This window comes from Vigna angularis, chromosome 1 (genome assembly GCF_016808095.1).
Source record: "Vigna angularis cultivar LongXiaoDou No.4 chromosome 1, ASM1680809v1, whole genome shotgun sequence".
NCBI lineage: Eukaryota > Viridiplantae > Streptophyta > Magnoliopsida > Fabales > Fabaceae > Vigna > Vigna angularis.
The window spans coordinates 5,897,334-5,925,198 of NC_068970.1; the positions used below are offsets into that span (position 1 = coordinate 5,897,334).

At 31.1% G+C, this 27,865-nt stretch overlaps 2 protein-coding genes and 1 long non-coding RNA gene across 6 annotated transcripts; 1 reads left to right on the forward strand and 2 right to left on the reverse strand.

Moving 5' to 3' along the window:
* Positions 1 to 1,872: 1,872 nt before the first annotated feature.
* LOC108322191 (uncharacterized) lies at positions 1,873 to 7,893 on the reverse strand. The gene is made up of 5 exons (XM_017554206.2): positions 7,223 to 7,893; positions 6,408 to 6,511; positions 5,717 to 5,893; positions 2,449 to 4,295; positions 1,873 to 2,226 (listed from the first exon to the last, which is right to left on the reverse strand). Exons 1-5 carry the CDS (start codon positions 7,423 to 7,425, stop codon positions 2,080 to 2,082), a joined length of 2,478 nt encoding a protein of 825 aa, XP_017409695.1. The 5' UTR covers positions 7,426 to 7,893; the 3' UTR covers positions 1,873 to 2,079.
* Positions 7,894 to 11,734: 3,841 nt separating this feature from the next.
* Positions 11,735 to 14,193, reverse strand: LOC128194207 (uncharacterized). Its single transcript, XR_008245528.1, has 4 exons — positions 14,065 to 14,193; positions 13,864 to 13,930; positions 13,666 to 13,754; positions 11,735 to 12,014 (listed from the first exon to the last, which is right to left on the reverse strand). It is a non-coding gene; the product is annotated as an uncharacterized LOC128194207 (long non-coding RNA).
* Positions 14,194 to 20,668: 6,475 nt separating this feature from the next.
* On the forward strand, positions 20,669 to 27,821 carry LOC108322183 (subtilisin-like protease SBT2.5). Of its 4 annotated transcripts, none has more exons than XM_017554193.2 (12): positions 20,669 to 20,962; positions 21,119 to 21,170; positions 21,278 to 21,491; positions 22,053 to 22,197; positions 22,304 to 22,698; positions 22,946 to 23,041; positions 23,129 to 23,201; positions 23,438 to 23,723; positions 24,858 to 25,183; positions 25,414 to 25,681; positions 26,258 to 26,539; positions 27,041 to 27,821. In XM_017554193.2, exons 3-12 carry the CDS (start codon positions 21,316 to 21,318, stop codon positions 27,445 to 27,447), a joined length of 2,454 nt encoding a protein of 817 aa, XP_017409682.1. In that variant the 5' UTR covers positions 20,669 to 20,962; positions 21,119 to 21,170; positions 21,278 to 21,315; the 3' UTR covers positions 27,448 to 27,821. The 4 variants fall into 4 exon arrangements, with proteins under 4 accessions (XP_017409682.1, XP_017409681.1, XP_017409684.1 ...); XM_017554192.2 differs by having other exon boundaries at positions 21,119 to 21,156; XM_017554195.2 differs by having other exon boundaries at positions 20,669 to 20,958.
* The last annotated feature ends 44 nt before the right edge of the window (positions 27,822 to 27,865 follow it).

A 27,865-nucleotide genomic window follows, 5' to 3' on the forward strand; every position in this document is an offset into this window, starting at 1 on the left:
AAGATGCAAAGGTGATGTAGGTGCAACAGAAGGGAGAAGGTGGTGGTGCGTGATGCGTTGGAGAGGACGGCTGCCGGCGAGGATGGCGGTAACGGTGCTGGATGGTGCGACGACTAGGATTTATTGGAGAGAAATTAGGATTTGTCTGGAGATGGTGATGATAACGTGTCAGAGTGGTAATGTGGCAGGGACTTTTTAAAACTTTTTTTAAATTAAAAAATCATTTAAGTCTACCTATTAACGTCTTTGCGTGCCACTTGCTTATGAGATGTCACGGTGGTATTTGCACCGTTATGTTTCCAACGACGTGAGCGAAAAGGACGCGATTGATCACTTTTTAACGAAATATGGGGTCTTAATGAAAATTTTTAAAAGGTATGATTACTTTAAACCAAACCCCTAAAGATAGGACCAAATAATGTATTAAACCTAATAAAAATGTATGGATCTTCGTACCATAATTACATAATCACAGATTTCATGAGTTTTCTTAAGATTTTACTTAAGTATCTTAAGGTTGTTGTTATATCAACACCAGACAACCCCTGAGGTGGAAGTTGAGTGAAAAAATAACAGAGAATCAATTCCAAAAAATTAGAGAAAATTTGAGGAAAAATATTTAAAGAGATTATGTTATTTCAAAATAAATAAATAAATATTTAAAATATACATTATATATTTAACATAAAATAAACTTTTAATCTTTATTTGTTTTGAAAATATCTTTACTAAACTAAAATTGAGTTTCATATATAATTATTCATTATTTTGTATAGTTAAAATTTATGACAATTTGAAAATGATAAAATATTAAAATATAAATGTTTTGTAAAAATTAGAAAAAATGGAGTATTGAAAATAATATCAAATTTGTAGAAAATAGTACGAATTAATATGAATGGGAAAAAGTAAATGGTTAAAAAAAGTGAAGAAGATATCTTGAAATTAAAAGAAAAACAAATAAAAGTTACAAAATAAAAGAGAAACGATTTTAAAAAATGTAAACAAAAGTTTAACATAAATTCGAAGGTGAAAAATATGATTAATTTTAAAAGGCCAGAAAAATTGTAAACTCTTTCTATATGGTAACGTCCTTTTTAAAATAATAAAAATATCAAAGTATAGTATTATGTAAAAAAACAGAAAAAAAAAGTGGAGAAATAAAAATAAAAGTGAAAGTTAAAATATGATTATAAATGTGAAAAGTTTGAAATTTATTCAAAAAGTTTCAAATTTATGGACAAAAGCTTGATGTTTTAAAAAAATATAAACAAAAACGTGCCAAACTAATGCCAATAAAATATGAAAAAGCTGCAGTATAGAAGTTTAAAAACTAAGAATGACGATGATTATAAAGAAAAATAAACAAAAGTTCAAATCTACGAAAAAGGGAAAATACAGTGAAATATAAATGATGAAGACATTTTGTATTATAACATAATTTTTAAAAACAGTGAAATTATTAAAACATAGGTATTTGGTAAAGATTTTTAAAATAGAGAAGTTAAAAACTCCTTGATACCTACACACTGCACTTTTGTTTTACACCCATTAAAGAACCTATAATTTTATTATTTTAATAACTTTTTACATGGTTAATTACAAATTTATTTTTTACTTTTTTTCCTTTGTTGAAACAATCACGTATATAACTTCTAGGGTTGTCAACATATATTTTTTCAAATATAAAATATAAAATCATTCCAGAATTTAAATATGATTGAATACATGTTTTATTCATTTTATATATTAAAATTTTGAGGGTATCCAGACTTGACCACAATTTAGTTTGGAACTGCTTTTGCAACGGTGCAGTAAAATGCAAACCAAGGTATGCCATGCAACGAAGCAAAATTATAATGATAAACAGGAACGAAACACCTTACTTTATTTGATGGTAACTGCAATATTGGTATTTACAAGTCCATCACTGCAAATCTATGGTATTCGTGAGGTATATATAGAAGTGAAGCAGAAGAATCTCATTTACTTAATTGCCACTAAAAAATTATAATTACAATATACATAAATATATACACACACACAACACACACAGAACAGGTGAATGTAAGATTGGGCTCATATCTCAGACAAAAGATTGCTGATTTTACGTAGCTCCTTCAGAGCTGACATGGGAGTAACCTGCTCTTCACCCAACACAACATTTTCAGACATGTTATCCAATGGTGCTCCCTCTCCCCACTGTTGGAAAGCTTTCTCTATCACCTGCCACACAAAACTCATGTAAATAAAACTGTTTCTTCCAGTTCAGATTCAAAGCTAAACTACAAGATATTACTTCTTATTTTGGTGCATCGGAAAAGGTGATTCTCTGTTGACAATTACTATAACTGTTTTATAGAATCTAGATTTAAACCAGTCTTTAGATTGTAAGTTTTCACTCACTAACTAACTTATTTTGATTGTGACAATGAGAAATAAGTATACCTGGATATGCTCAAGCATTGACTGCCCAATATTCCTCATAGTGTCCGTCATATTCTGCTCTGTAGATTCCCCTTTGTAACCGAGAGGACTACAATGCGTATTGGCTGTAGAAGAGGGTACTGTATTGCTTTGATCATCACAACTGTTGGCAGGTTTTACTGCCTCAGAAGCATCACTTCCTTTCTCTAAAGTAAACTCACCATTATTCCGTCCAAGCTTCCATAGCCACTGAAATTTGTTCAATTTTCTCTCCTTGGAATGGGCGGTTGAATTTCCAGCAGAAATATTATTATCTCTTCCTGTTGTGTTTGATACGTTCTCAGGATGATCAGGGATTGGAAGACGTGAATCAAAGGGACTACTAAGTGAGGCTTCACTAGTTCCATCAAGGGATAAATTAGATCCAACACTACTCTTCTCACAGTCATTTTTGAGATCATTAGCCTCGTTACGAGGGCTAGCTGAGCAAGACATAGCAGGTGAGTTTTCCACACTACTTGTGTTTTGACTTAGACATCTATCTGCAGGAGAACAACAGTTGCTGCATGCCGAACCGTCTTCCCGTTGCTCCGCTTCAACTGTTACAGGTAGATTATCATGACTGTTGAGTTTTTCAGTATCTTCCTCAAAGCCAAGTTCCTTAGATAGATCTTCTAACAAATTGCGTCTAACTGGTGACTTGGATTCCTTTTTACCACTCCTAGACCTTGGTGAAGAGGGGTCAGATTCTGTTCTTCTCAAACTGAACTTCACCTTTTCTGTCCATCCCTTCTTCCGAGATGGAACCTGTTTTTCCACCCCATCTTGTTTGAGTTCTTCAGCCTTGTGGACAACTCTCCACTTTTTTTCCCAGTAGCTCTCAGGTACCGAATTCACAGGAGTTTTCGGAGAGATTGATTCAGATGAAAGGGTGTGAGATCTTGCAATAACTGGTTTGGCCTGGTTATGATACTCTACGAATGAAGGCATTGACGATGAAATCTCAGTACTTAATGCAAGAGCCTGCAAGGATTTAGCCTTCTCTATTAGTTTTTCAATATCCGTGTTCTCAGGGAAGTTTAATAATCTCTGAAGACAGGTTGTAGGATTTTCTGCAGCAAGAAGTGAAGATCTTAAATGAAGCATCATTGCTACTGCCATAGCAGAGATAAATGCTCCACGAAACGAATTGAAGATCCTAAAACCAGAGTCTGCATTGTCCTCGACATGTTTTTCCACTTTACTATTATCTGATAAAAAGATTTCATCCCAGATTATTAGAAGGTTGCTGAGTGAAAATTCTCGTCCAAATAAAACTCGCAACCAGCGGAGAGCAAAGTACTGAGGTTCAACCCCGAGATCAACAAGATGGGCATGCAGAGATGAATCCACATGAGACAACAAATGATACAATGCAGCAGAAGCTTCAATTACAGGAGGCAAGCCAGTATGGGACCCAGGCAAAGGGGAATAGGAGAAGAAATCGATCATTGAAATTGAACCACGAGCCCCATTCATCAAAGCATCAAACATACAATAAGCATCATGTTCGATGAATTTCTCAGATAAAACAATGCCCAGTTCACCTTCTGCCCCATAAGCGTCACTTAGCAACACAATGTTCTGTATCTTGGGGTCAAGCTCATCAAGACTCTTGATTTTCATTGCATTTCCATTGGAGTCAATTCCATCCTCCATCGAGTCAGAAGATTTTCTAAAATCAAAGTTATAAGAAAGATCATTTTCTTGACAAAGGAGGTCATCAAATCTGTCAGTGAAGTGATCTTCATAAAGCTTTCGAACTTCTAAAAGACACTCCACATCATATTGGAGTACATAAAGCACCGGAGCAAGTAATTCATGCATTCCTACAAAATAAATGAATGAAAGATTTTAGAATTTATAATTTACTAAGAATAAATCAAAACAAGTTAAGGGGAACCTCAGTCATACTAAGAATTTATAATTTACCAGTTAAAAGATTTCCAAAAATTTAATCTTGCAATAGAGAAGATAATGTTCAGTATACATGCAGATAATGGAATAGGAATCAATGCAAAAGTAGTTACAAACTGATGGGTCTTTCAAAAAATATGTATGATAGATAATTAATGATCATTGCCAGTGAACACAAAACTGTGTATGAGCAAACCGTATGATGTACCTTTTTGTGATAAGTATAGTCAAGTTTTCATTCAATTACATGTGCCATTGTTTAACTATATGAGGCTGGAAGGTGAGACACTCATGATAAAGAAGGCTTACTTGAGACAGAAAAAATGTTTTCAACAAAAATGACATTAGTCTCTTATGTTTTTAGCAAGTATCACTCACTTCCCTATTTTTTTTCTTAAATAACATATTGGCTAAAATTTTATAATTAAAAATTATGAAAATTTAAAATTAATTTTTTAAAATATAAAAATTAAATATTTTTTTATAAATAAAAATCAATTGATTTAATTATTGGAAAATTCCATCCACCCCTATTGAGATTTTTTTTATGACATTGATACTTTGTCTAGTTTTAAAATACACATTTGCATTATTTATGTTATTAATAAGATAACAGTCATATTCCTTATTTATTTATATTTATACTTGTATTTTCTTATAACATATATTTATACTTGAATTAAAATTATATTTAAATATAATAATAAGTTAATAGATTTAATCTTACATTTTATAACTACATATATTTTTTATATTAAAACATTGTTTTCTCAAAAATATAATTTTTTATATTTTTATATGACAATTTACAATTGCGAGACGATATAACTTTTTAGATCTTGTTAAAATATGATAATTAAATTGTTTAATTGTTTTATAAACTTTAACTTTTATAATTGAGAGACAATATAACTTTCTATAAAACTCTTAAATCTTTCTATCATAAAACTTTAACTTTTAATTTTCATAGTTTTTTTATTTACTTTTTAGCCAAGACGATATTTTTAGATAAAATAAGATATGTGAGTAACACTTTATTAAGAATATAATAAGTATGATTATCACTTTATTAAAAAGATGAGGAGCGAGCTAAGTGCCATTTAAAAAGTAAAGGATGTATGATTGTTATTTTATTAAAAGCTTAAAAAGAATGAGTGTTTATCTTAAAACTAAAGAAGGTGGAACTGTGATTTAGCATAACTATAGGAGAAGATAAGTGTTATTTCTGCTAGCTTCTCACATGGAGTTGGAAGGCAAAACAAGACAACCATCCCAACATGTTCTCTTCAATTCAACATATTGTCAACAAATATTGCATGGCAGAAGAATTTACCTTGTCTGTAACCACACTCTGGGTGTCTGTGACACCATAGTAATAAAATTCGTCTCAATATGCCTTGGCATCCTGGCGTCTGGAAATAGTTGCCATGTTCTGGGTATAAACGAGACAAATCCTGATCAATCATCCTCTCTATTTCTGCATTGCGAAAAAAGCGACTCCATGTACTGTCTGCAAATGGGAAAATTTTACATAACGTCAACACAGACAGAGTTCGAATGGCAAGAGACTAATAGGGTTAGACAGAGAACCAAAAAATCTACTCATATCAGTAATGTATATTTCAATAGTTTGAGACAACATTATGACAAAATATGAAACACTTTATCAGCTTGGCTTTTTCTGTCTGCTCTCTCTTCACCTCAACAGTTTAATGACTGTCATTATTTTTTTAGCTTAACATTTTCATGAGTTTGAAATGAGAAGGGAACATTGCTATATATGATCTGTCAACAAATAAAATAAAAGGATACCATAGGATGAAACTCTTATTAAACCAATCTCAGGAAAGGTGGAAGAAAATATTGTACATTAGCATTAAGATATCTAATTTTCTCTCTACTTAATATAGAGGAATTTATGAAAGTATATGGGTTAAATCACGGATTGTAATCAGACATAGATTTAACTACAAGTAAAGTGCAGGAACGGGGAGAGAGAATATCCATGACAAGCTTTGGTTTACCTGGATTTTGTGAAAGTGGGTTATCCATGACAAGATTGGGCAAACTACTTTCATCCTTTACAACATGAGGATCAACCAAAAGGCGCCCTCTCAAACTGGCATACCTGACAAGATTTTAACAGTTCATGTTAAAGAAGTACACCCCCAAACAATAGGAATTAACTGAACAAATATGCAGTTGCTTTTAATGCACAATTATGACAGACATCAAGAAACAGGTGGATCCAAAACTCAGTCCTGGGAACACTGTACTAGATGTATGGGCAGTCAAGCGCCAAATCCATATTTATGCCACAACCATCAATGCCAACCGAAGAAACAGCTTGATTTTCTTTTCATTTCAGCCAACAAAACAATACTTCGATACAAGATTATATAAGCCTGACAGGGGGAACAAAAAAAAAAGATAGTATCTAAACTAATTGGCCCAAACACGTATGTAAGCATTCTCGAATGAAACTTGCCAAAATGTCCTGTAATTTTCCTATGCATATGTCCCCATTGTAAAAAAATGTAAGGTTCACCCTTCCCTTGTTGTTATTAAGAGTTGAAAGGGGAAATTACACATAGTGACAATAAAAATATAATATCACATAGCTAGACGCTAAGTTTATCATCAACACCAAGGAAGTAATCTCAAACTCGGTATAATTTTGGCTAGAATACCTACCACTAACAACAAACCTCTCAAATAGGCATCTACCTTGAGGGATACAATTATACAAACACCAAACATTGGATTAAAAAAAAATTGCAACATCATAAAAAAAAAAAAAAAAAACTAATAAGGAATGATCATTAAACTGGCCACTTACCTCCTTCTAGAATTAGCAGTGGCTCGACGAAGATCATCAATGGAAGAAGATGGCAATACCCCAAGATTTATACGCCACTGTAGACCTCTAAGATTCCCGAATCGCCGATTATCCGGCTCCGTTCCCGGAAAAACGATGTCGGAGGAAAAAGACAGCACCGACGATGATTCCGGCAATGGTGGATCCATCACAGCCGGCGGCATGATTAACCGGCTACCCCTCACCGACCCAGATGCTCAAAACCAACGAGAATCCAGACAAACGGGAAAAATCAACGAAAGTTGGTCCAAGTTTTGAAGCGGGTCTCGGCAGAAGGTAACAATTTAGCCGAATTGATCTTTTGGCTGAAATCAAAAAATTGAAAATTTCAAGGCGCACAACAGGCTGGGGTGGGATGATAAGCGGGATTTTATTGTGGGGGCTAATTGAGGAGAGAAAATGGGAAGTGGAGGGGAAAAGGGTGAACAGGGAGATGAGAGTGGAGCGGAGAAGGGAAAATAAGGAAGAAAGTTGGATGTGTTTGTGCAGAGATTCTCTGCTTCTCAATGTCTCTGTTTTATTTGTTTCTTCATTTATGGGAAGAGACAGATAATAGAGAAGAAGAGAACAGGAAGTTTGTTGGTCCAGAGCAGAGGAATTAAATGGGAATAAAGAAAAAGAAAGAAGGAAAAGACAATGGCGCAGATGTGTTCCGAAGTAAGTTACCATGGATTGGATTCCGGGTCAATTGAGTTGTGCTTTTTTTTTTTTTTCATTTTCTTTTTTAGTCTTTTCACTAAGAATTTCTATTTTTTTTCCTTTCACCTTTAGTCAACCATAATTACTTTCCCTCTCTTTTATACAAAAAGATAATCCTTCTTGATTAAAAAATTAAAAAAAATGTTAAATATGTTTTTTCTTTTAAACTTTACGTCAAATTAAAATTCATTAATATATATAACTTTTATGTATTTTTTTCTTAATTTTTAAAATTAATAGGTTTAGTCTTTTTAATTTAATAATCTTAATATTTTTTGTGTTAGATATTCTTTTGAAATGACATTTAAACTAAAATATATTAACCCGTATAAATAATTTAATTATCAATCTAAAATATTACTATCATCAAATTTTTAGATATTAACAAATTATAATTTTACGTTAAAGTTTAAAAATTAAAAATATATTTAAATTTTAATCAAATATAAACAAGACATAATGTGTGTATATCTTAAATATTTAAAATTATGAATTTACAATTGTTTACACCTACTATGGCAATCCAAGAGTACCTTTATTTTTCTAATAAAATTGTACTTTTTTTGTATTTTCATGTAGAATTTTATTTTATTAATTACTTAGAAATTATGATGGACGTGATCTTTTACACAATAATTATTATAAAAGTTAACAAATTTATAAACTTGGATATATTGTTACTTTGTTATTAGATATCAACGTAAAAACTATCTGCATTTTGTTTAGTTTGTGTATCAAATATTGACATACATTTATGTTGTAATATGTATTAAGTGTTTTCTTATTTCATTTATTATTTATATTACAAACTAAGACATAAAGCGACCAGAAAGTGAGTATTTTTTGTTTCACACAATGAAACGCGTGGCTTGATTGCAATTAAACACTCTACTTGTAATAGAATACATTTAATATAAATTTTGTGAATTTGATGTACTTGTTAAATATATTTTGTATGTATTAATGTAAGTTTGTATGATGGTTAAATGTTGGTAATTGAATGAAATTAAATTATTGTGATTTGTTAATTAAAATGTTTCTTTTTAATATAAGCTAAAAATTTGTTTCAATAATTTATTCTTGTAGTTATTGTGTTATGACATATGGGGTTCAACATAAATAAATATAAATATATGTATAAGAATAACATTTGAAAAATATTAGAATTTTACTTAAAATTATAATTATGATTCTATAAAATTCGTAGTTATATATACATACATGATTCGATATATTTAATTTATATTTGAAAATTATATATATTCTGTACAAATCTTTTATTGAATTTATAGTAAAGTATAATATTTTATAACAAAAAATAAATATATATATATATATATATATATATATAGATATATATAAACGTTTGGTTTTTATTGGTAAATTTGGTTCACTTATTCTCTTGATAGCTATTTTAGAATTATTATAATATTTTTAATGTATAAGACAGAATCATGAGTTTAAGATTTAAACTTCCTAAAACTTTTCATTGAAATATATTGATATAATAATAAATTTAAGATTTAAGGTCTTAAGTAAAATAATCTACATCGATAATAAAAGGAATCATCAATGTAACCAATAACAAAAATTAAATATTTTTAAGTTAAAGTGTAATTAATATGAATATTACATTGTGTTTTAAAAATAAGATGATGTAGAAGTACATGCAAAATGTAAATTAAGATCCATGGTGCTGGAGATGTCTTAAATATCAATTTAATAAGCTGTTAAACAATTTATACAATTAAAATCATGAGTAAGCTGAATTTATTACATAAAAAATAAAAAGAGAAACTAATTAGAGAAATGATAATAAAAGAAACGTGAACAATATATATTTTTCTAATGTATTCATTAAAAAATATAAAATTATGAGTAAAATTTATTAAATAAAATATATAGAAAATTAGTCTTTTAGAATAATAGGTTTGAATCTTGCTCAAACTAGTTTCCAAAAGCACTTATACGAAGGGAAGGCTACAAAAACTTCTTAGTGATTGAGTGACTCACATGTCACATTCACTCGCTAAACTAAACTTTTTATAACTTATATTTTCCAAACACAAATCAATGTCCTAAGTCTAAATGTTGTTAATTCTTAAATATATATTCTTTAAAAAATATTGAAGATTAATTAAGAACGCAAAGTTAATAATTAATGTATTGTAAACAACACGACGCATTTTAAAAAATAAAAATAAAAATACCCATTCTTCCCATTAGAACTTTAGATGGCATCAACTTCTAATATGAAAACAAACCTTTAACCCTCTTTTAAATTTTAATCATATGGTAATCATATATTTCTTTTTATTTAAGAAAAAAATTAACATTTCACATGTTTTTTAATAAAATGGAACTTAGTGATACTTATTTATCTTATATTATTTAAAATAACATACTAATAAGTAATTAAAGAAAAAAGTTGTGAATTTTAAAACATAAAAATTTAAACAATTATTGTAGATTGAAAGGATAGAAAAATATGCATTTAAAAAAACAAGAGCATGAGTGGTATTATATCACTGAATCACTCACTCATTATGATAAATAGTTTTTTCTTTACCAAGAAAAGAGCTGGCCTCACACATTTCACAGTTTTTAATTTCCTTTCACATTTCTTGCCCTCCATTCATGATTAGTTTTTATCCCACCACCAATATAATAAATACCTTATTATATCAATATTAGTAGTTGTATTACACATTCTTAGGGAATTTAATAGCAGATTGACTGAAATTTAAAACCAATCAGACAAGCTTAAGTTACCTGTTTTAGTTGTAATTAATCTATTTGTACATTAATGTTCACATATTTTACACCTTGAAATCAATTCTTTTTATTTGATCAATAAACATATTAAAAAATACAACCTTTAAGTTTTTTTTTTATAAATTTATACCATACTTACATATTATAATTAAATATAATACATATTATAATTAAATATAATAAATACCCACTCTTATTATTTCTTATAAATACTGATACACACAATTGTGATATGACTTATATAAATATTAGTTGTATGTTTTTATTTAATAAATCAATTCAAAATTATACAATTTTTAATTGGGATAAAGAATATTGTTCATGAATATGCATTTGCAGATTTTTTGTAAACCCGTATGCAATTGATAAAATGGGTATCCATGAATTTGCATGCAGGCCACAAATGGATTTTCGCCTGACATCTAGTGTAAAAGAGTTGTGGTCTTTTTCTTCCAGCACTCCCAAAATTTGTAACCGCATCCTAAAATTTTTAAAATAACCATTTGGCTATTAGTAATAATAACTTCGGAATCAATTGTTTTTGAATTTTTAGAGTATAACTTTTGGAATATAATTTATAAAATAAAATTTCTGGAACATGAAAACAAGTTTTTTAGAACATATGAAATGTATTTTAGAATCAACTTTCTAAAATAAACTTTTCTTAAATATATAAGATGTCTTCTGGAATTAGCTTTCCGAAATAAACTTTTTGTAACTCAGAAAATACATTTTGAAATAAATTTGAAAGATAATTCATAATATAAATTACATTCCAGATATACAATTCGTAGTACAAATTATTGTACAATCTGTGATCAAGTTTGGAAGGCAACCCAAAATATAAACTACACTGTGTAATCTATATATAAATTTATTTTTGAGAGTGAATAATTCATAATACATATTTAGAAGACAAACCATAATGTAAAATACATTTTAGATTGTATAATTATAATGTAAATTTGTAACATCCCAAAAATACAGTTTAAAACTATATAGTAGAATAATCACATTTAATAATGATTTAGATCAGTCTTACACTAAAAGAGAGCGTACGGTTATGGCCGAACGGCCTTACAGAAAGAGTTACAAATTTAAACGGTACAGTATAAGCAAGTCTGACCGAACGGTCATACCAAAACAAAGGGGAAAGGTGATCGAACGACTACCTTACAATCAAACTAAAGTACTGACCGAACGTCATACTGTTCAGTCTTAACTTCTACCTCTACTAAGCTTTCTTCCTCCAGCGCCTCTTCCAGCAGCTCGTCTCCTTCTGCTCACATCCACACGGATGATCATTGCAATGACAAAGACGAACGTACAAAACAGACAAGACAAGAAACACAGGGTAAGCTTATGTAATTTAATTCATGTATAAACATATATTTCACACAATCAACCAAACAAGATAAATCATCATTCGTTTCATACAAAGCCTAATACTAGACTGATTGTCCGGACTGTATGAAATCTGTGTAGCTACGACGTTCATGCACCCGGGTGATGTAGTAACTGGGATACCCTCAACAGCTGCCACCCGAGGTTAGTCCTATCTATCCAAATTAACCATAAGGACTAGGACCTCCTGTCATTCCCACACATGACCTACCATCCTCTACGTGAGGACGAGTACTCACAGAACATCAGGATGAACCGCCAGCTTAGCATGCCTACATTCGTACTTTACCAATTTCAATATTCATTCATGAGTCATTCTTCCCCGGAACGCTCGTCCATAATCCAACACATTTCATCCATATCACATTCTCTTCATCTTTCATTATCAATCATCTCAATTTAACCATTTGAACAAGGATCACTAAGGGTACCAAATATCGAATGTTCAACTTTCACCTTTAAATAGACCGAACACTTGGAGTGTGACCGAGAGGTCTTTCGTTCCAGAACAAACTAAGGCCGGAAGATTTACTATCAGGTTGAGAAAGAAACCGAGGGCAATAGATATCGCAAGAAACGAATGGAACGAACGTTCATTACAAAATGAGCCAATTAGATGAACTGACTCTTGAGAGCTCCAACCGAACACCGAAAAACCATGCCAAGTACTAAGACTCTAGGCCGGAACCAATGGATGCAAAAACTTCAAGACATTCAAAGAATAATACTTAGAAAGGATTCACATGAAGAAACCGAACGCTTATGAAAACTTAGCTTATTTGAGTTTAGCATCAAGAAAACTGAATGTTAGTCAATGACCGAACACGGTAGAGAGAGAACTCTATTGAATTTGGACGAACTCTATTTTCATCAAGATAGATTATAAAAAGAAAAGAGGATGAGCGCTTGGTGTAAGATCGAGCACTACTTAGTACGAGTGCTTGGTGTAAGACCGAGCACTACTAAACTTAAAGTAAAAGGATTTATAAATATAATAAGATACCATTTGGAGTAGTGTTTAAGAACCAACGGACATATACAAATATATATATATATATATATATATATATATATATATATATACAAATATATATATATATATATATATATATATATATATATATATATATATGCTTAAGTTTATAACCGAATACTAAGAAACAACTATACTTGGTGTAACTCTCATGCATAGTATTTCGAAACGAAGATGTTCGTCCTCAACTAGGATTCTTTCTAAATGAAAGAATTCAATTCCAACCAAATTCACTAGAAAAATCGAACGATCAAGGACCGTTCAGTGACGAACGTACACTTTCATAGGGGAATTTCATACTTAAAAATCATTTATCTCAATTCAATTTCTCAACATTTATCTACATAAGTTCATACATTCATATCATAGTCAATTTTCATACTTCATACAATCCAAACATATCAACCATCATATATTATATTAATTCAGTCAATTCGACGAACGTTCATGCATCACAACAACATACCAATTAAATTAGATAAGTTTCCCTTACCTCTGAGCGTGAACGAACGTTCCTAGAGACAGAATACGGCTCGCCTGACTACAATTCCTTCTACCCTCAACGCTCAACAATTCTTCAAACTAAACCAAACAGAAGACCAACAATGGCTCAGACAAGATGAAATCATGCAACCAGAACTTGGTTTGCATGTGCCAGAAAACGAACGTCTAAAGGAGAAGAAGAACTTACCAGTTCAGAACCCGAAACCGATCGGTTCAAACTGAAGCTCTTGACACCGAAAGTGCTTCTACGGTGCCTGAATGATGATAAGAGAAGAGAAAGGTGAGATTTGGTAGAGAGAAGGGAGAGAGAAATGAGAATTTCAGAGTTTGGAGAAGAAGGTGCATGCAGAGAGTATGACGTAATTTCTGAAAAATCAGTTTTGCTTACAACGTCAAACGAGCGTCCACTCATCTGCCGACACCTGCATTCCACTATCTGATTTCCGGATCCCCTCCGCTTAACACCTGACGTCCGTTCAGAGGATTTTTGGGTGCGTTTTTAATGAAGTCTGACAAAATTTACATTGTACAACCTATAATGTAAATTTAGAAAATAACATAAGATGCAATTTTTTTAATTAGGGGTGAATAAGACATTTCACTAAAACTATGAGATGCAAGAATAAAACTATGGGGATGCAAGAAAAAAAAGGTGGGAATGCAGGAAGAACACATGGAGTTGCAGGAAGAAAACATGGATTTGCACAAAGAAATCCCCTTCCCTCAGTTAGAATGACATAGTTGGGCCTCATATGTTTATAAGCCTAAATTTGATAAGACCCTCACCTAAGCGACATATTGGGCCGACACAAAGTTTAATTTCAAGACTTCTACACACACCCCTCACTATCAGTTGCTTGAAATGCCTTTTAGCAAAATAGTTGAGAAAGCAATAGGTTGGGGAGATCCATTCCCTTGATCTGTTTAGATATTTTCTGAGAAATAATTATTTTCCCAAGGAAAGATGCAGAGTAAGAAAAAGAAAAAGGGGTAGAAATAACATTGATAGTTTTGTAAAAGAAAGGAAGAAGATTTTGACCTAGTAGTATGTTGATGTTTAGGTGGTGAAATATTAGAATGAAGGATGATAGAAGGCACTAATTCCAGTGCAGCTTTGGTAGATGTTTTAGGGTAATTGGAAGTGAAGGATAAAGGCAAAAGATAAAACAGAAGTTTGTCCGTGATTGTTTGAAATTAAAATAATGAAATTGAGAGCCCACCTCTCCCATGATGGATGGCAAGGATTAATAATGATCACAACTCTCTAAGCATGGACCAAAGAATAAAAAAAGGTTTAAAATTTTGAATAGGTGCTACCACTAGCTGCATAGGGATATTGCATTAAGAAATCCAATGGGTGAATGAAGAGAGATAAGAATCACGACTTGTGAAAAAACCTAAAAAGGGTAAAATGTGTTGAAAAAGTGAGATAGACTATGATTTGGGGTGATTATGTGTCCTTAACTGGCATCAAAAAGTCCAGTCACTTTTCTCACACTGACAACCACTTTTGTCCCATTCATAACAAGTGCATGTCCTTTTCAAACCAACACATGCCTACAAACAAACAATTCTTACACAAAATGTTTTACCATCAACTTTCAACTACGAACTCTAGGTATTCATACATAAAATCCACGAATAATTAATAATTATAATATACGTGGATATTTATTATCTGATAAAATATTTTATCTATTTATAAATAAATAGATAAATGTATATCATATTATTTATATTTATAAAAAATTAAAATTAAAATTTAATTTATATTTAATTTAACTAAAATTAAAATTTAATTTATATTTAATTTAACTAAAATTAAATTAATTTATATTTTATTAAGCTAAATTTAATTTAATTTATATTATACATTTTTTTATAATTTTCTTTTTAAAATATATTTAAGTATTCACCTATATTTAAGAATTTTAAATAATTATAAATATTTTTTAAATTAATATCTATAGAATAATAACACGAGTACCAAATAAATTATTTTGTCATGAAAACAAGTACTATTGCTGCCGACTCAACTCGTTATTATTCTTAATTTCAATGGCTGATTATTTCACTTTTTTGTTTTCTTAATCATATTCTTCTGAATTTTGATAACTAATTATTTTATCTATGAATTAAGTGCGAATGAATAATAGTAAAATCATAACTTTTTCTTTTCTACCTTTCTACTTTCTTTTGGGTCAGAGTAATCTTTGCCGTGTTCACTAATTAACACTTTGTTTGGATTATAAATGAAGTTAAGGATAAGTTTCAAGCGTTTCATGGTCTGGTAAGAGGAATAGAAAACAAGACACGGCCTTGCTGCATTAACCATTCACCTCATTTTGCAACTGAAGGAAGATAAATATGTTTAGGCGCAATTAAACATTAATTTTTTTTTCATAAGACATACTTAGTATTATGTTGTTTTTTTGGTATTTAATGTAAGATACTTTAGAAAGACAGAAAGTACATAATATGTTTATTAGACGATGATGTGTGAAATTAAATAGATGCAATGATTTTGGAATTTTATTCTTTCCATTTAGAGAATGGTGGACATTGATTATGTTAAAGTTGATAAAGATGGGATAATAAAGCAAGTTATGATGAGGTAGTGATGGCTATTAATAGTAACAGATATTAGGGTGTGTATATTTGTACTGATTACATTGCAATGATAAGGACATTGTGATTGTGGTTTGGTGATCTTTGACTAGATGTTAATGAATATGTAAGATTACACGTACATTCACTCCAATGTGATCCATCAAATAATAAAATTGTGTTTTTTTTATTCATCAATCCCACGACATTACACCAATTCATCACTTTGGTTTTATCTCTTATCAGTAAGGGCATGTTTGGTCACATGTGGTGTATGAGCATGGAGACAAGGCTAGTGGGTCTCTCCACATGTGCACTGCACAAACCAATCCTCACCTATAATCTTCACTTCATCTTTTACGTGTCTTGTTTTGCATAGCTTAAAACTCATTCAAAGAAACTTAAATTTCAATTATTTATGCATTACCAATAATTAAAACTTCGATTAACTCATTTACCTATGTTATAGTTTTTTGCAGACAAATAATTTATCGGAAAAGTGTTTTCGTCATACCAGAATGATATGGTTTTCAGAATTTTCATAACTTCCGTGCATTTCTAAATCTAAATTGTTATACATTTCAAAAATTTTAATATTGATTTTTCTTTTTACTACATGCTCATGATTTTTAACCACTGTTATTTACATGTATAACATATGTTTAATGAAATTCTTTTTAAATAAATAAAACAAATAAATTGATATGACAATCGTCACTTCGCATGTTATGCACATATAACTAAATTTAAATTTATTATATAGTATAATATTAAATTTTAAATTCCAATGCAAAATGTGAGTCACGAAAAAGTATAAAAAAATGCCCTACGAAGTTCTAAATATGAAAATCGAATCAATCTTTAAGTTAATTTCTTGACAGTAACTAAGAAAATCGTACATTCTAAAAGATTAATTTTACTTAGATTTCATGCAAAGTCCAATATCACGTGATCATTTGACAAATCAATCCACGTATTCCTTCAATATAAAATTTGAGAATCAATCATAAGTTCAAAGCAATATACATAATATACAATGAACATTGTTTTTACTCGTTAAAGAAATATCTTTCAAGACTAATTTCACAAATTTCTTCAACATTTGCTTTTCAAAATATTTATTGTTATATTTCTTCAACATTTACATATAATACGGCACATTCTCAGTACGAACTTAATTTCTCATCTATCATTTCATATATTGTGTTTTTACTAATTTGAACATAAAAAAATATATTTTACAGATGGATATTCCACCCAATTAATAATCAACCTTTCCATATCCTTCAATGTTTACTTTTACGATCTAAAATATAACAATAATATTTTATATTTTTTCTTAAAAATGTAAACATACCGGCGAGAAGAAGACAGAAAAAAAATAAAAAGCATAGCAGATATAAACGAGATACATGTGCATGACAAGGCAAGATGGCACTTAGGAACTGTTCCATATGTCACCATCCTCGTTGCTTCCAAAAAGTTTCGCCTTTTCCTCACCATATACACCATATAATTTTTTTCTTCATTTTTCCTTCTTTCATTCAATTTTCTTATATTCTCAAGCTAACATCACACACATTTATACCTCATTGAATTGTTGGTATCTTTTTCCATATTCATGATTAAAGTTTTATTTCAGTCCACTCACCTAAACTCTCCTTTTGACTCTCAACATTATCAAATAATAAATATTCATGAATCCTTCACATGCACAAAGTTAGATAATATACACCATGATTACACTGCTCATTGTTTAATTTGCAAAGTCACCAACGTAATCAAAATCATATTATAGTATGTCAAAATTAAAAATTCCCAATTTATTTATTAAGGTGCTACGATTTGGAGCTAGGACCTTTTTTTATATTAATTAATGTTTGTCATCGATTTAAAGGGAATTCATGTACGCGGTAATGAAATGATGAAGTCAGATGAGATGAGCAGGAGTATGACTAATGACTGATTAAAGTAAGATTACTATAAACTATCACTAAAAGCAACAATATCAAGATAAAATAATGCTTTTAGTTAGACAGAATAAATCTCATTGGGATTCAATGTTAAATTTTTGAAAAAGTTTAATTATGAAAGTGGAGAAAAAAAACCACTTTTATATATCTGTTTTTCTTGATGATTTTAATCTCTGTATACACACTACAACATTAAACATTTCAAAGTAAGAAAAAAATATGAATATTAATGACAGGACTTGAAATTAATATGAGATTGAGTTTTATATGGGCTGAAAAAAAAATGTAATATGAGGAAAAAATCTACAACTATTTTAAATGAATAATAATTTTTATATAAATTTATTCATAATTTAATATTTTAATATTTTAATGTTGACTTTATATTTAGATAAATAATTTTGTAATTTACAAAATATTTAAATATATTAAATTTGAATTACTCTTGTTCTAATTAATAATTTTTAAATATTTTATTTCAAATTAATCAGTTCAAATTTATTGAATTTTAATTATTAGTAAATATAAAAAATATTTAAATGTTAACTAATTTTTTAAAGTGTATCAAACTAATCTAATTAGCTTAATCTGCACGAGAGTTAAATAAATTAGAGTTAAATTGGAGATGGATTGATGTGTAATTCACAAACAACAACCATTTATAATTTTTTGAATAAAAATTTGATTTAATACAACATACATTGACATATTTTATTTCAGTACAATTAAAAAATAATCTTAGTACAAATTTTAATTTTGTTAATTTTATTTGAATTTTGGTAATGATTGAGGTCATTAACGTCAAGTCATTCTTATCTTAATATGCACCCAAAACTTAGAATACATGTGCATGGAGTTGAGAAAATCATAAGATTAATTATATAATATTATTTTTCTCTTTGATGAATATATATGGTAATTACTAAATACCAACATGCTTATTTACTTCAACATTTGAGAAACTAACAAAATTAAAAGTTTTGTGCTAAATTAATTTTTTTCCTGTATTTTACAAAAAAGGAATATTTTAATACTTTGTCCTACTAAACTAACTATTTATCTTAATTTAATTTATCATTTTTTCATCATAGCTATTTATTAATTCTAATTATATAGATTGACAGTTTAATGTTTTTAAATATTAAAATATTGTTTAATTGATCCAATATAATAATTATGGTGGGTGAAGTTAAGTTAAAAATATATATAACTCCCTAAAAGGTAAATTAAGTTAAATTAACTTATTTTTAGTTCAATTTTTGATCACCTAATTCAGATAAGTTGTATTGCTTATTTTGACAAATCACATCCTTTCAAAAATAATCTATAATCTGATATTTGATAATAAAATCCAAACCATTAATAAGTAAAAAGTAATAATCTTAACAATTTCAATACAAAATTATTTTCTATTAATATAAAAAAAACTAATAGCCATCAATTAAAAAGTAGATATTCCAATAATATTTTCTTTATAGTAAAATTAATAGTTTTTCAATCAAAACCAAGTTTATAAGAAATTATGAAGAAAAACACATTAGTTTGAAAGTATGTAAACTTTTTAATTTTTACATGAAATTTTAAATTATTTACTTTGGAGTACTCTGATTATTTCTTAAAAAAATACTTTTTTACTGAATTAATATTTTTTATTTTAAAATAATTAAAATTCTCTATTTGATAATCTATCCTTTCAAATATCTATATTCAAACATATTTTAAGTGTCTCGCCCTGATGCAAGAATCATTAATGTAATCTGTGCTTAAATTATGAAATTAATATTTTTAATTGAAGTAACTGCAAATAGGACGAAATTATTTCATTAATGAGGAATAAATTTTTTGGTTGAAAATGATAAACAGTTCATTTTCTTATCATAATTCTCTCAATTATGTATTCATTAGAACAATTTTGTACTACTAAAACAATACTCTTTGAACTTAAAATTTCTAATAAATTACTCAATTTTCCATTCTAACACAATACAAAAATTCCATACTTAATAAATGGGTACGTCAGTGTAATAATAGAAATGCAAAATTTCAATAATAACAATGATAATAATAATAGAAGTGATAATGAGTCTGCACCCCATTTCCCATCCCTGTGATTTCGGACACGCGTAAACGCCACCAAACATGAAGGGCAATATCGTCCTTTCATCTCAACTGCCTCCGACAGCCTGCGCGCGAATGTCCCCTTTCTCACCTTTTATTTAATACTATTAATTTGTGAACAAAGCAGAACGGCAACCTCACAATTTTCCTAGATGTAAAAAAATAAAAACACTCACACTCACATTGTTTTTATTTATTTATTAAATTCATTAAAATCAGAGCAACGAAAACAAAATGATTCCAATAATAATGATAAACAATGAAAGGTAATTGTTAATAATACTAACATCAATATTAATATTACTTCCTTGCATCAAGATTCAAGATCAGCCATGATGCTCTTACTTCACTCCATTGACATTCAATTAAACAAATAAACCAAACCCTAACACTCACTCTTCACTCACCACTACCTTCTTCTTCTTCTTCTTCTTCTTCTTCTTCTTCTTCTTCTTCTTCTTCTTCTTCTTCTTCTTCTTCTTCTTCTTCTATGGCTTTCAGGTTCAACACTGACCGTTAGATCACTGATCACCGCAATGTAAATGAATGAGTGAGTGCATTGACGTGTATGTGAATCAAGTCAAGTAGGTGTGCAAACCATGTCCTTTCACTTTTCTTTGATTCCATCTTCTTCTGCTTTTCTCCCTCACAATGATTCTTTGCTTCCTCTTCTTCATTACTCTTCATTCTTATTCTTATTTTGTTTGATTTCCCAACTCATGTTTTTTTTTTCTCTGCTTCCAGTTTATGTGAGTGAAAAACTGCTGGCTACTTTGATCAGAGTGAGTGGTCATTGGTAAAGTTTGTTGCTTTGAGCCCAAATTTGCAGCTTGTGATTTCTATTTAATAATTTTTTAGTTACCATTTTGTTTAACTGGTTGGCATTGACCGGACTTGACACAGATCTTGTAAGCTATTGGAGTTGGGATTGGTTGGTTAAAATGAGATTGTTGGAGTTTGGGTGTGTGTTGGTTGTTGTATCTGCACTTCTGATTTCTGGGGATGCTGAGATTTACATAGTAACTGTTGAAGGTGAGCCTATCATAAGTTACACTGGAGGTATTAGTGGGTTTGAAGCTACTGCAGTGGAATCTGATGATAAGATTGATACCGAAAGGTACTTGTATACGTTCCTCTCCTCTCTGCTCTTCTTTGTAATTACTAGTTAGAGGCGTTCCTTTGACTTGTTTCTTTCTTCAATAAAATAACCTTTTGAGCCTGAACGTGTTGTTAGCCGAGGTGAAACTGTCAATAGATTAAGAGTCTAATTTACGTTTCTTCATGAATAAATTTAGTTTTGACCCTCTTAAGAAGTATGAACAGTAAAGTAAATGGTTTAACTGTTCAACTATTGCTCATATGAAGTTTTTATTGGAAACCTGAAGTATTTGAGAAGTAGAGAAATTTATCTTTCTTGTGTAGGCTAACGTGTGATTGCGAACAATTTGTTCATAGATGGTGCCTTTTTTCTCTCGTTTTTGAGGAAAATAATGCAATGATCACCACCCCACTCTGTTTTGAGCAGTAATTTTCATTTTACCAAAAAAAAATAATATTGGCTGTTATTTTTGTCCTCTAGTATGTAATGAACCAAGAAATGGATGTTGGATAGTGTGTTTGTGTTTCAGTCATTCATATCAGGTTGCTGACCTTTTATACTACTTAAAACTTCTTCCAGTGAATTGGTTACTTCATATGCTCGCCATCTTGAGAAAAAACATGACATGCTTCTTGGTTTGCTGTTTGAGGAAGGGACATACCAGAAACTCTATAGCTATCGACATCTTATAAATGGGTTTGCTGTTCATATTTCACCGGAACAGGTGAAGTCTTCTTTTATTCTTTTATTATTCTTTATCCAGCTGAATAACATATTTTGGATTCATTTCCTTACTCTAATTTCGATATGTTATCCCTTTATATTAGTAGGCAGAAACTCTAAGACGTGCTCCGGGAGTGAAATCTGTTGAGAGGGACTGGAAAGTGAGGAAACATACAACACATACCCCACAATTTTTAGGGCTTCCAACTGGGGTTTGGCCAACTGGAGGTGGCTTTGATAGGGCTGGAGAAGACATTGTCATTGGATTTGTGGACTCAGGGATCTATCCTCATCACCCAAGTTTTGCAACTCATAATGCTGAGCCATATGGGCCAGTTCCAAAATATAGAGGAAAATGTGAAGCTGATCCGGATACTAAAAGAAGTTACTGCAACGGCAAGATTGTTGGAGCACAACATTTTGCTCAGGCTGCAATAGCTGCTGGGGCATTTAACCCTATAATTGATTTTGCGTCTCCTCTAGATGGTGATGGGCATGGAAGGTTAGGCTCTGCCACCTTTTTTCTTTATTAACTTCTTTCCTTGGAATTCTACTTATTTACCCTTTCTACAAGATTGAAAGATATCAAATCGTGTCATTTTCTTCAATCCCTTTTATGAGCAAATCATAAGAAAGTAACATTAGTTCTTCATTCTTTTTCTTTGACAACATTATGCTTACAGCTATACATATTGGTTTGATAACTTTTTTTAATTATTTTCTGTTTTTTCTTTGTTGTTTCCTGGAAGTCATACGGCCTCTATTGCAGCTGGAAATAATGGAATTCCTGTGAGAATGCATGGACATGAATTTGGGAGAGCCAGCGGGATGGCACCTCGTGCTAGGTGAGGAACAATAATACCCTTGGTTATTTTAAAACTGGAAACTACAATTCGTTCTGCTGCACTATACATTTGGTGTATGTTTTTCAGGATTGCTGTGTACAAGGCACTTTATAGACTGTTTGGAGGGTATATTGCAGATGTAGTTGCTGCAATTGATCAGGTATACAAGAATATTATACACACACACAAATTGGGCTTAAGAATTCATGAAATAGTCCGTACCTCCCACTAGATTGGTTATGAGTGGATATTATTGCAACTTGGAGCTGCACTTTTTATTTTGCTGTAAATCTCAACATTCAACATAAAATTCAATATCTTGTCCCAGAAATCTGGTTTCTTACTGTTTGTTTTCTATCTCAAAAATTATAATTTACATAATTTGAATATCTACAGGCTGTATATGATGGAGTGGATATACTCAGCCTTTCAGTTGGACCCAACAGTCCTCCAGCAGCCACCAGAACTACCTTTTTGAACCCTTTTGATGCTACACTTCTTGGAGCTGTGAAAGCTGGTGTATTTGTTGCACAGGCTGCTGGAAATGGTGGTCCTTTTCCGAAGACAATGGTTTCATATAGTCCATGGATAGCATCGGTAGCAGCTGCAATTGATGATCGTAGATATAAAAATCATTTGATGCTTGGAAATGGAAAAATCTTAGCTGGAATTGGGTTGTCACGTGAGTTTTATGAATTCTGGCTATGTTTTTTCAGATTATTATTCTTTTTGATGGATTGATATTGAGAGTCAGGAGTTATGGTATGGATTGATTATCAAGACTTGTGAGAGGTATAATATGGACGATTTTAGAAAAAAAAATTCCTTTTTAGTCGAGGGAACACAAAAATAAGTTTACCTTTCTGAATTTGAAAAAAAAAACACGTTTTCAAGAAATCTCATCTTTTTTCTTTTATTGCTTCACTTTATCTTTAGCTTTGTTTTCTTCAGTACCACTATAAAAGAATGAAAGGACAAGATAAAATTGTCTTGGCTTTTTCCTGTGTGTAACATCAATTATTTCTAAGTGTAGAAATGTCTTCCTTGGGACTTAGGTATGGCATATCCCAGCTTTACTTTAATTGGAAAAATGCATTTACTAGCTAGCTTTAATTGTTAAGTTAGAGTAGTAGTCAGAATGAAATTGTTTTATGTTAGTATTCCTTCAATGAAGTTTGGTTTATTAAATGATCAGATATGTTGATTCCTGATTATCTTTCACCTTAAATGGCTCAATGCATTTTAGTGAGACAAGTCTCATCCCTTAATTAAAATTGCGTGCAACAAAACATGTTCTGTTATTTGCTTTGTAAATTAATTTTCAATCTAAGTTAAAGATACTATATAAAATATTTAATACCCTAGGTAAATTCTACTGACATTGCTAGGTGTTCTGCTTCTTTTCAACATATCTTTTGGTGACTGAGGATGTATATGTTCCTAATGTACTAGTTTTCTGCAGAAGCAGTGCGTACTTCCTAAGGATATAATAAGTTATTGTTTGTGATTTTATAAAGTTATTGTTTAAAATTTATTGTTTACTTTATAATATGAAATTGGCAGAGTTGTATACACATTAGGTTTGTTTTGTTGTATTAGGGTTTAGCTATCAATGCAACGTAGGTTGCAAAGTAAATTTCGAGAGTTCTTCATCAAGAAATAAGGCCTCTCCAGTTTTATGTTAATGTACGCTTACATGGCATTGGCAAATCAGATACCGATGTTCACATTTGATTTATTGTTTTGATCCCCATGTAAAATTTAAATATTCAGTACCAAATCTATGTTGCTAAAATATGCATAATGGCTTCTACAGCTTCCACACATTTGAACGAAACATACACATTGGTTGCTGCAAATGATGTGTTGCTAGATTCTTCAGTTATGAGGTACAGCCCCACAGATTGCCAGAGACCAGAACTTTTAAACAAGAACTTGATAAAGGGAAATATTCTTCTCTGTGGTTATTCCTTCAATTTTGTTGTTGGCACTGCATCAATCAAGAAAGTCTCAGAAACAGCAAAAGCCCTTGGTGCAGTTGGGTTTGTTCTTTGTGTTGAAAATGTTTCCCCAGGAACAAAATTTGATCCAGTCCCTGTCGGCCTTCCTGGGATTCTTATCACCGATGCCAGCTATTCTAAGGTAATCAAATTCATCTGTACTGGTATATCTATGTAGGTTTAGACTCAGTTCGATGCTAAGTTGATTTTCTCTTTGCCTAAAATTTATTCCACAGTCTAGTACTTATCTCAGTTACCACTGATTTTTATCTTATTTTTCTACGTTTTCATCAATAATAGTTGTTTGTTTATGATCATAAAGTACACACTATTTATCACGTGATTTAGTACTTTCAAATTGTTATTTTTCAGGAGCTTATAAATTATTATAATATCACTACACCAAGAGATTGGACTGGACGGGTAAAGAGGTTTGAAGGTACAGGTAAAATTGGTGATGGTTTAATGCCTATTCTGCATAAATCTGCACCACAGGTGGCATTATTCTCTGCAAGAGGACCAAATATAAAGGATTTCAGTTTCCAAGAGGCAGATCTTCTCAAACCAGATATATTAGCTCCTGGTTCATTGATTTGGGCTGCTTGGTGTCCAAATGGAACTGATGAGCCAAATTATGTCGGTAAGTAATGACTTGACTAAAGTTTGTTTTCTGTGTGTGGTTGCTTGAAAACTTCTACCTACAATTATACATTTCAACCCCATGACCTGGAAAAGAGAGCCTCTTGGTAAAAAGAAAAGAACATGTACATTGTACAATAAAACCTGTCAAACTAATATGCTCTACATAGGAATATTAGATACTGATGTTTAGGGTTTCTCTTTGTTTTGATATTACTTGTAGATAATTTTAATTCCTATTAATTGATGCTCTAAATTATGGGAAAATGTGTTTGGATTCCCTCGCATTTCTCAAGAATAATTTGTTATTTGGTTTTACTTTTTGGTTTTACGCTTTCTGTTGCAACTGCCTTCTTTACCTTTTCTCTCTCTTCTTTGCTCGTGTATATATTTGGCTTTTGGCCACAGTAATAAAGTAAGGCAGTATGCATTGAGATTTTTCTCTTTTTCTTCGCCTGCATATTTCTTTGTTATGGTATGAGAGCCTGGTTCTGTTGAGGTGTGACAAAACTAGAAGAAAAACTTGGTAATATATTATATATCATATAAATTGATAGCAGTTTTTTTTCTTGTGCAGGTGAGGGGTTTGCCATGATCTCTGGAACTAGTATGTCTGCACCACATATAGCTGGAATAGCTGCTCTTATAAAGCAGAAGCATCCTCATTGGAGCCCTGCTGCCATTAAATCAGCCTTGATGACAACATCAACAACTCTAGACAGAGCAGGGAATCCTCTTCTAGCCCAGCAAACATCTGAATCAGAAGCTCTGAAGCTGGTCAAAGCTACTCCTTTTGATTATGGGAGTGGACATGTTGATCCGACAGCTGCCTTGGATCCTGGACTCATCTTTGATGCAGGTATGATTTCTTCTTCCCCAGTATAATTATTTCTGTCTTAGCAAGTTTAACTTATATACACGTATTTGATTAATCCTGGTAAAACTCCATGAACTTGAAGCCATTTTTTGGCTGGTTCAGTTGTTCAAGAGAAGTTTACTTGAAAGAATCTCTATAAAATGAAGAAAAAAAATGACATGGATAGAATTGTAATTAAAATCGATTGTTAAATTTCTTTAACCACAGCTGGGACTTTCTGCAGTTGTCTATTTACTCAAACAATAGGAGCCTGAAATAAATAGTAGTATTAAAACAACGGGAACAACCAAAGTATAGGGATAGTAGTTATGATATGTAAAATCACCTTAAATATGAAAGTCATTACAATACATTAAAAAAAGATCATTATTACAAAACTCAATTTTCACTTAAATAGCAGTCCATGACTGGATAACAGTGTAAACAACTTTTACTCAGCGTATTTCAATTATATCTAAGAAATTTGCTTAATCAATATTGCAGGATACGAGGACTATCTGGGCTTCTTGTGTACAACACCGGGCATTGACATTCATGAGATAAGGAACTACACTCACACACCATGTAACACCACCATGGGCAAGCCATCAAATTTAAACACCCCTTCTATCACAATTTCCCATCTGGTGAGAACTCAAGTTGTCACACGCACGGTCACAAATGTCGCTGAAGAAGAAACCTATGTGATCACAGCCAGAATGGAGCCGGCTGTTGCCATTGAAGTCAATCCTCCGGCAATGACTATCAAAGCAGGTGCATCACGACAGTTTTCAGTGACACTGACAGTTCGGTCAGTGAGAGGAACCTATAGTTTTGGAGAGGTTTTGATGAAAGGGAACAGAGGGCACAAGGTGAGGATTCCTGTTCTGGCCAATGGATACCGAAGATAGATGTCATAGCTTAGTTTGGTCAGCAAAGGAAAGCAGTGTTGCTTGTAATATTCTTTGTAACTTGTGGGGAATAAGGTACGGCGCTACATTTATTCGTCTAAATTATATATATAATATTAAATCATGAATAGGTGTAATGTAATGTAAAGGTAAGCAGGTGTAAGGGGTGACTCCTAGTTTCTTCCACATATAAAGTTTTGCTTATGTGGTCTAGTAATTTGTTGTAATGCTTCATCATAAGTTTTTCCCTGTATCTGTCTCATTCCCCAGAAGTATCTTGCTTACTGCATGTGTAATACATGAAATAATTAGTAGTATAACATAAAGTATCAATGGCACAGCGTAAATTTTACCAAAGCTGTTGGCAAGTTCAAGTCCCTGGCTCTTATTTCAGCAGTAGTCATAATTTGAAAGCAAA

What these genes read in the sequence shown, in the direction of transcription:
- LOC108322183 (XM_017554193.2), top strand. Translation starts at nt 21,316, where the DNA reads ATGAGATTGTTGGAGTTTGGGTGTGTGTTGGTTGTTGTATCTGCACTT. An exon ending in GATAAGATTGATACCGAAAG is followed by an intron (nt 21,492 to 22,052) that starts GTACTTGTATAC and finishes AACTTCTTCCAG; the next exon opens with TGAATTGGTTACTTCATATG. An exon ending in TTCATATTTCACCGGAACAG is followed by an intron (nt 22,198 to 22,303) that starts GTGAAGTCTTCT and finishes TTATATTAGTAG; the next exon opens with GCAGAAACTCTAAGACGTGC.
- LOC108322191 (XM_017554206.2), bottom strand. Translation starts at nt 7,425, where the DNA reads ATGCCGCCGGCTGTGATGGATCCACCATTGCCGGAATCATCGTCGGTG. An exon ending in ACTGCTAATTCTAGAAGGAG is followed by an intron (nt 6,512 to 7,222) that starts GTAAGTGGCCAG and finishes AAATCTTGTCAG; the next exon opens with GTATGCCAGTTTGAGAGGGC. An exon ending in AGAGTGTGGTTACAGACAAG is followed by an intron (nt 4,296 to 5,716) that starts GTAAATTCTTCT and finishes TTTATTTTGTAG; the next exon opens with GAATGCATGAATTACTTGCT.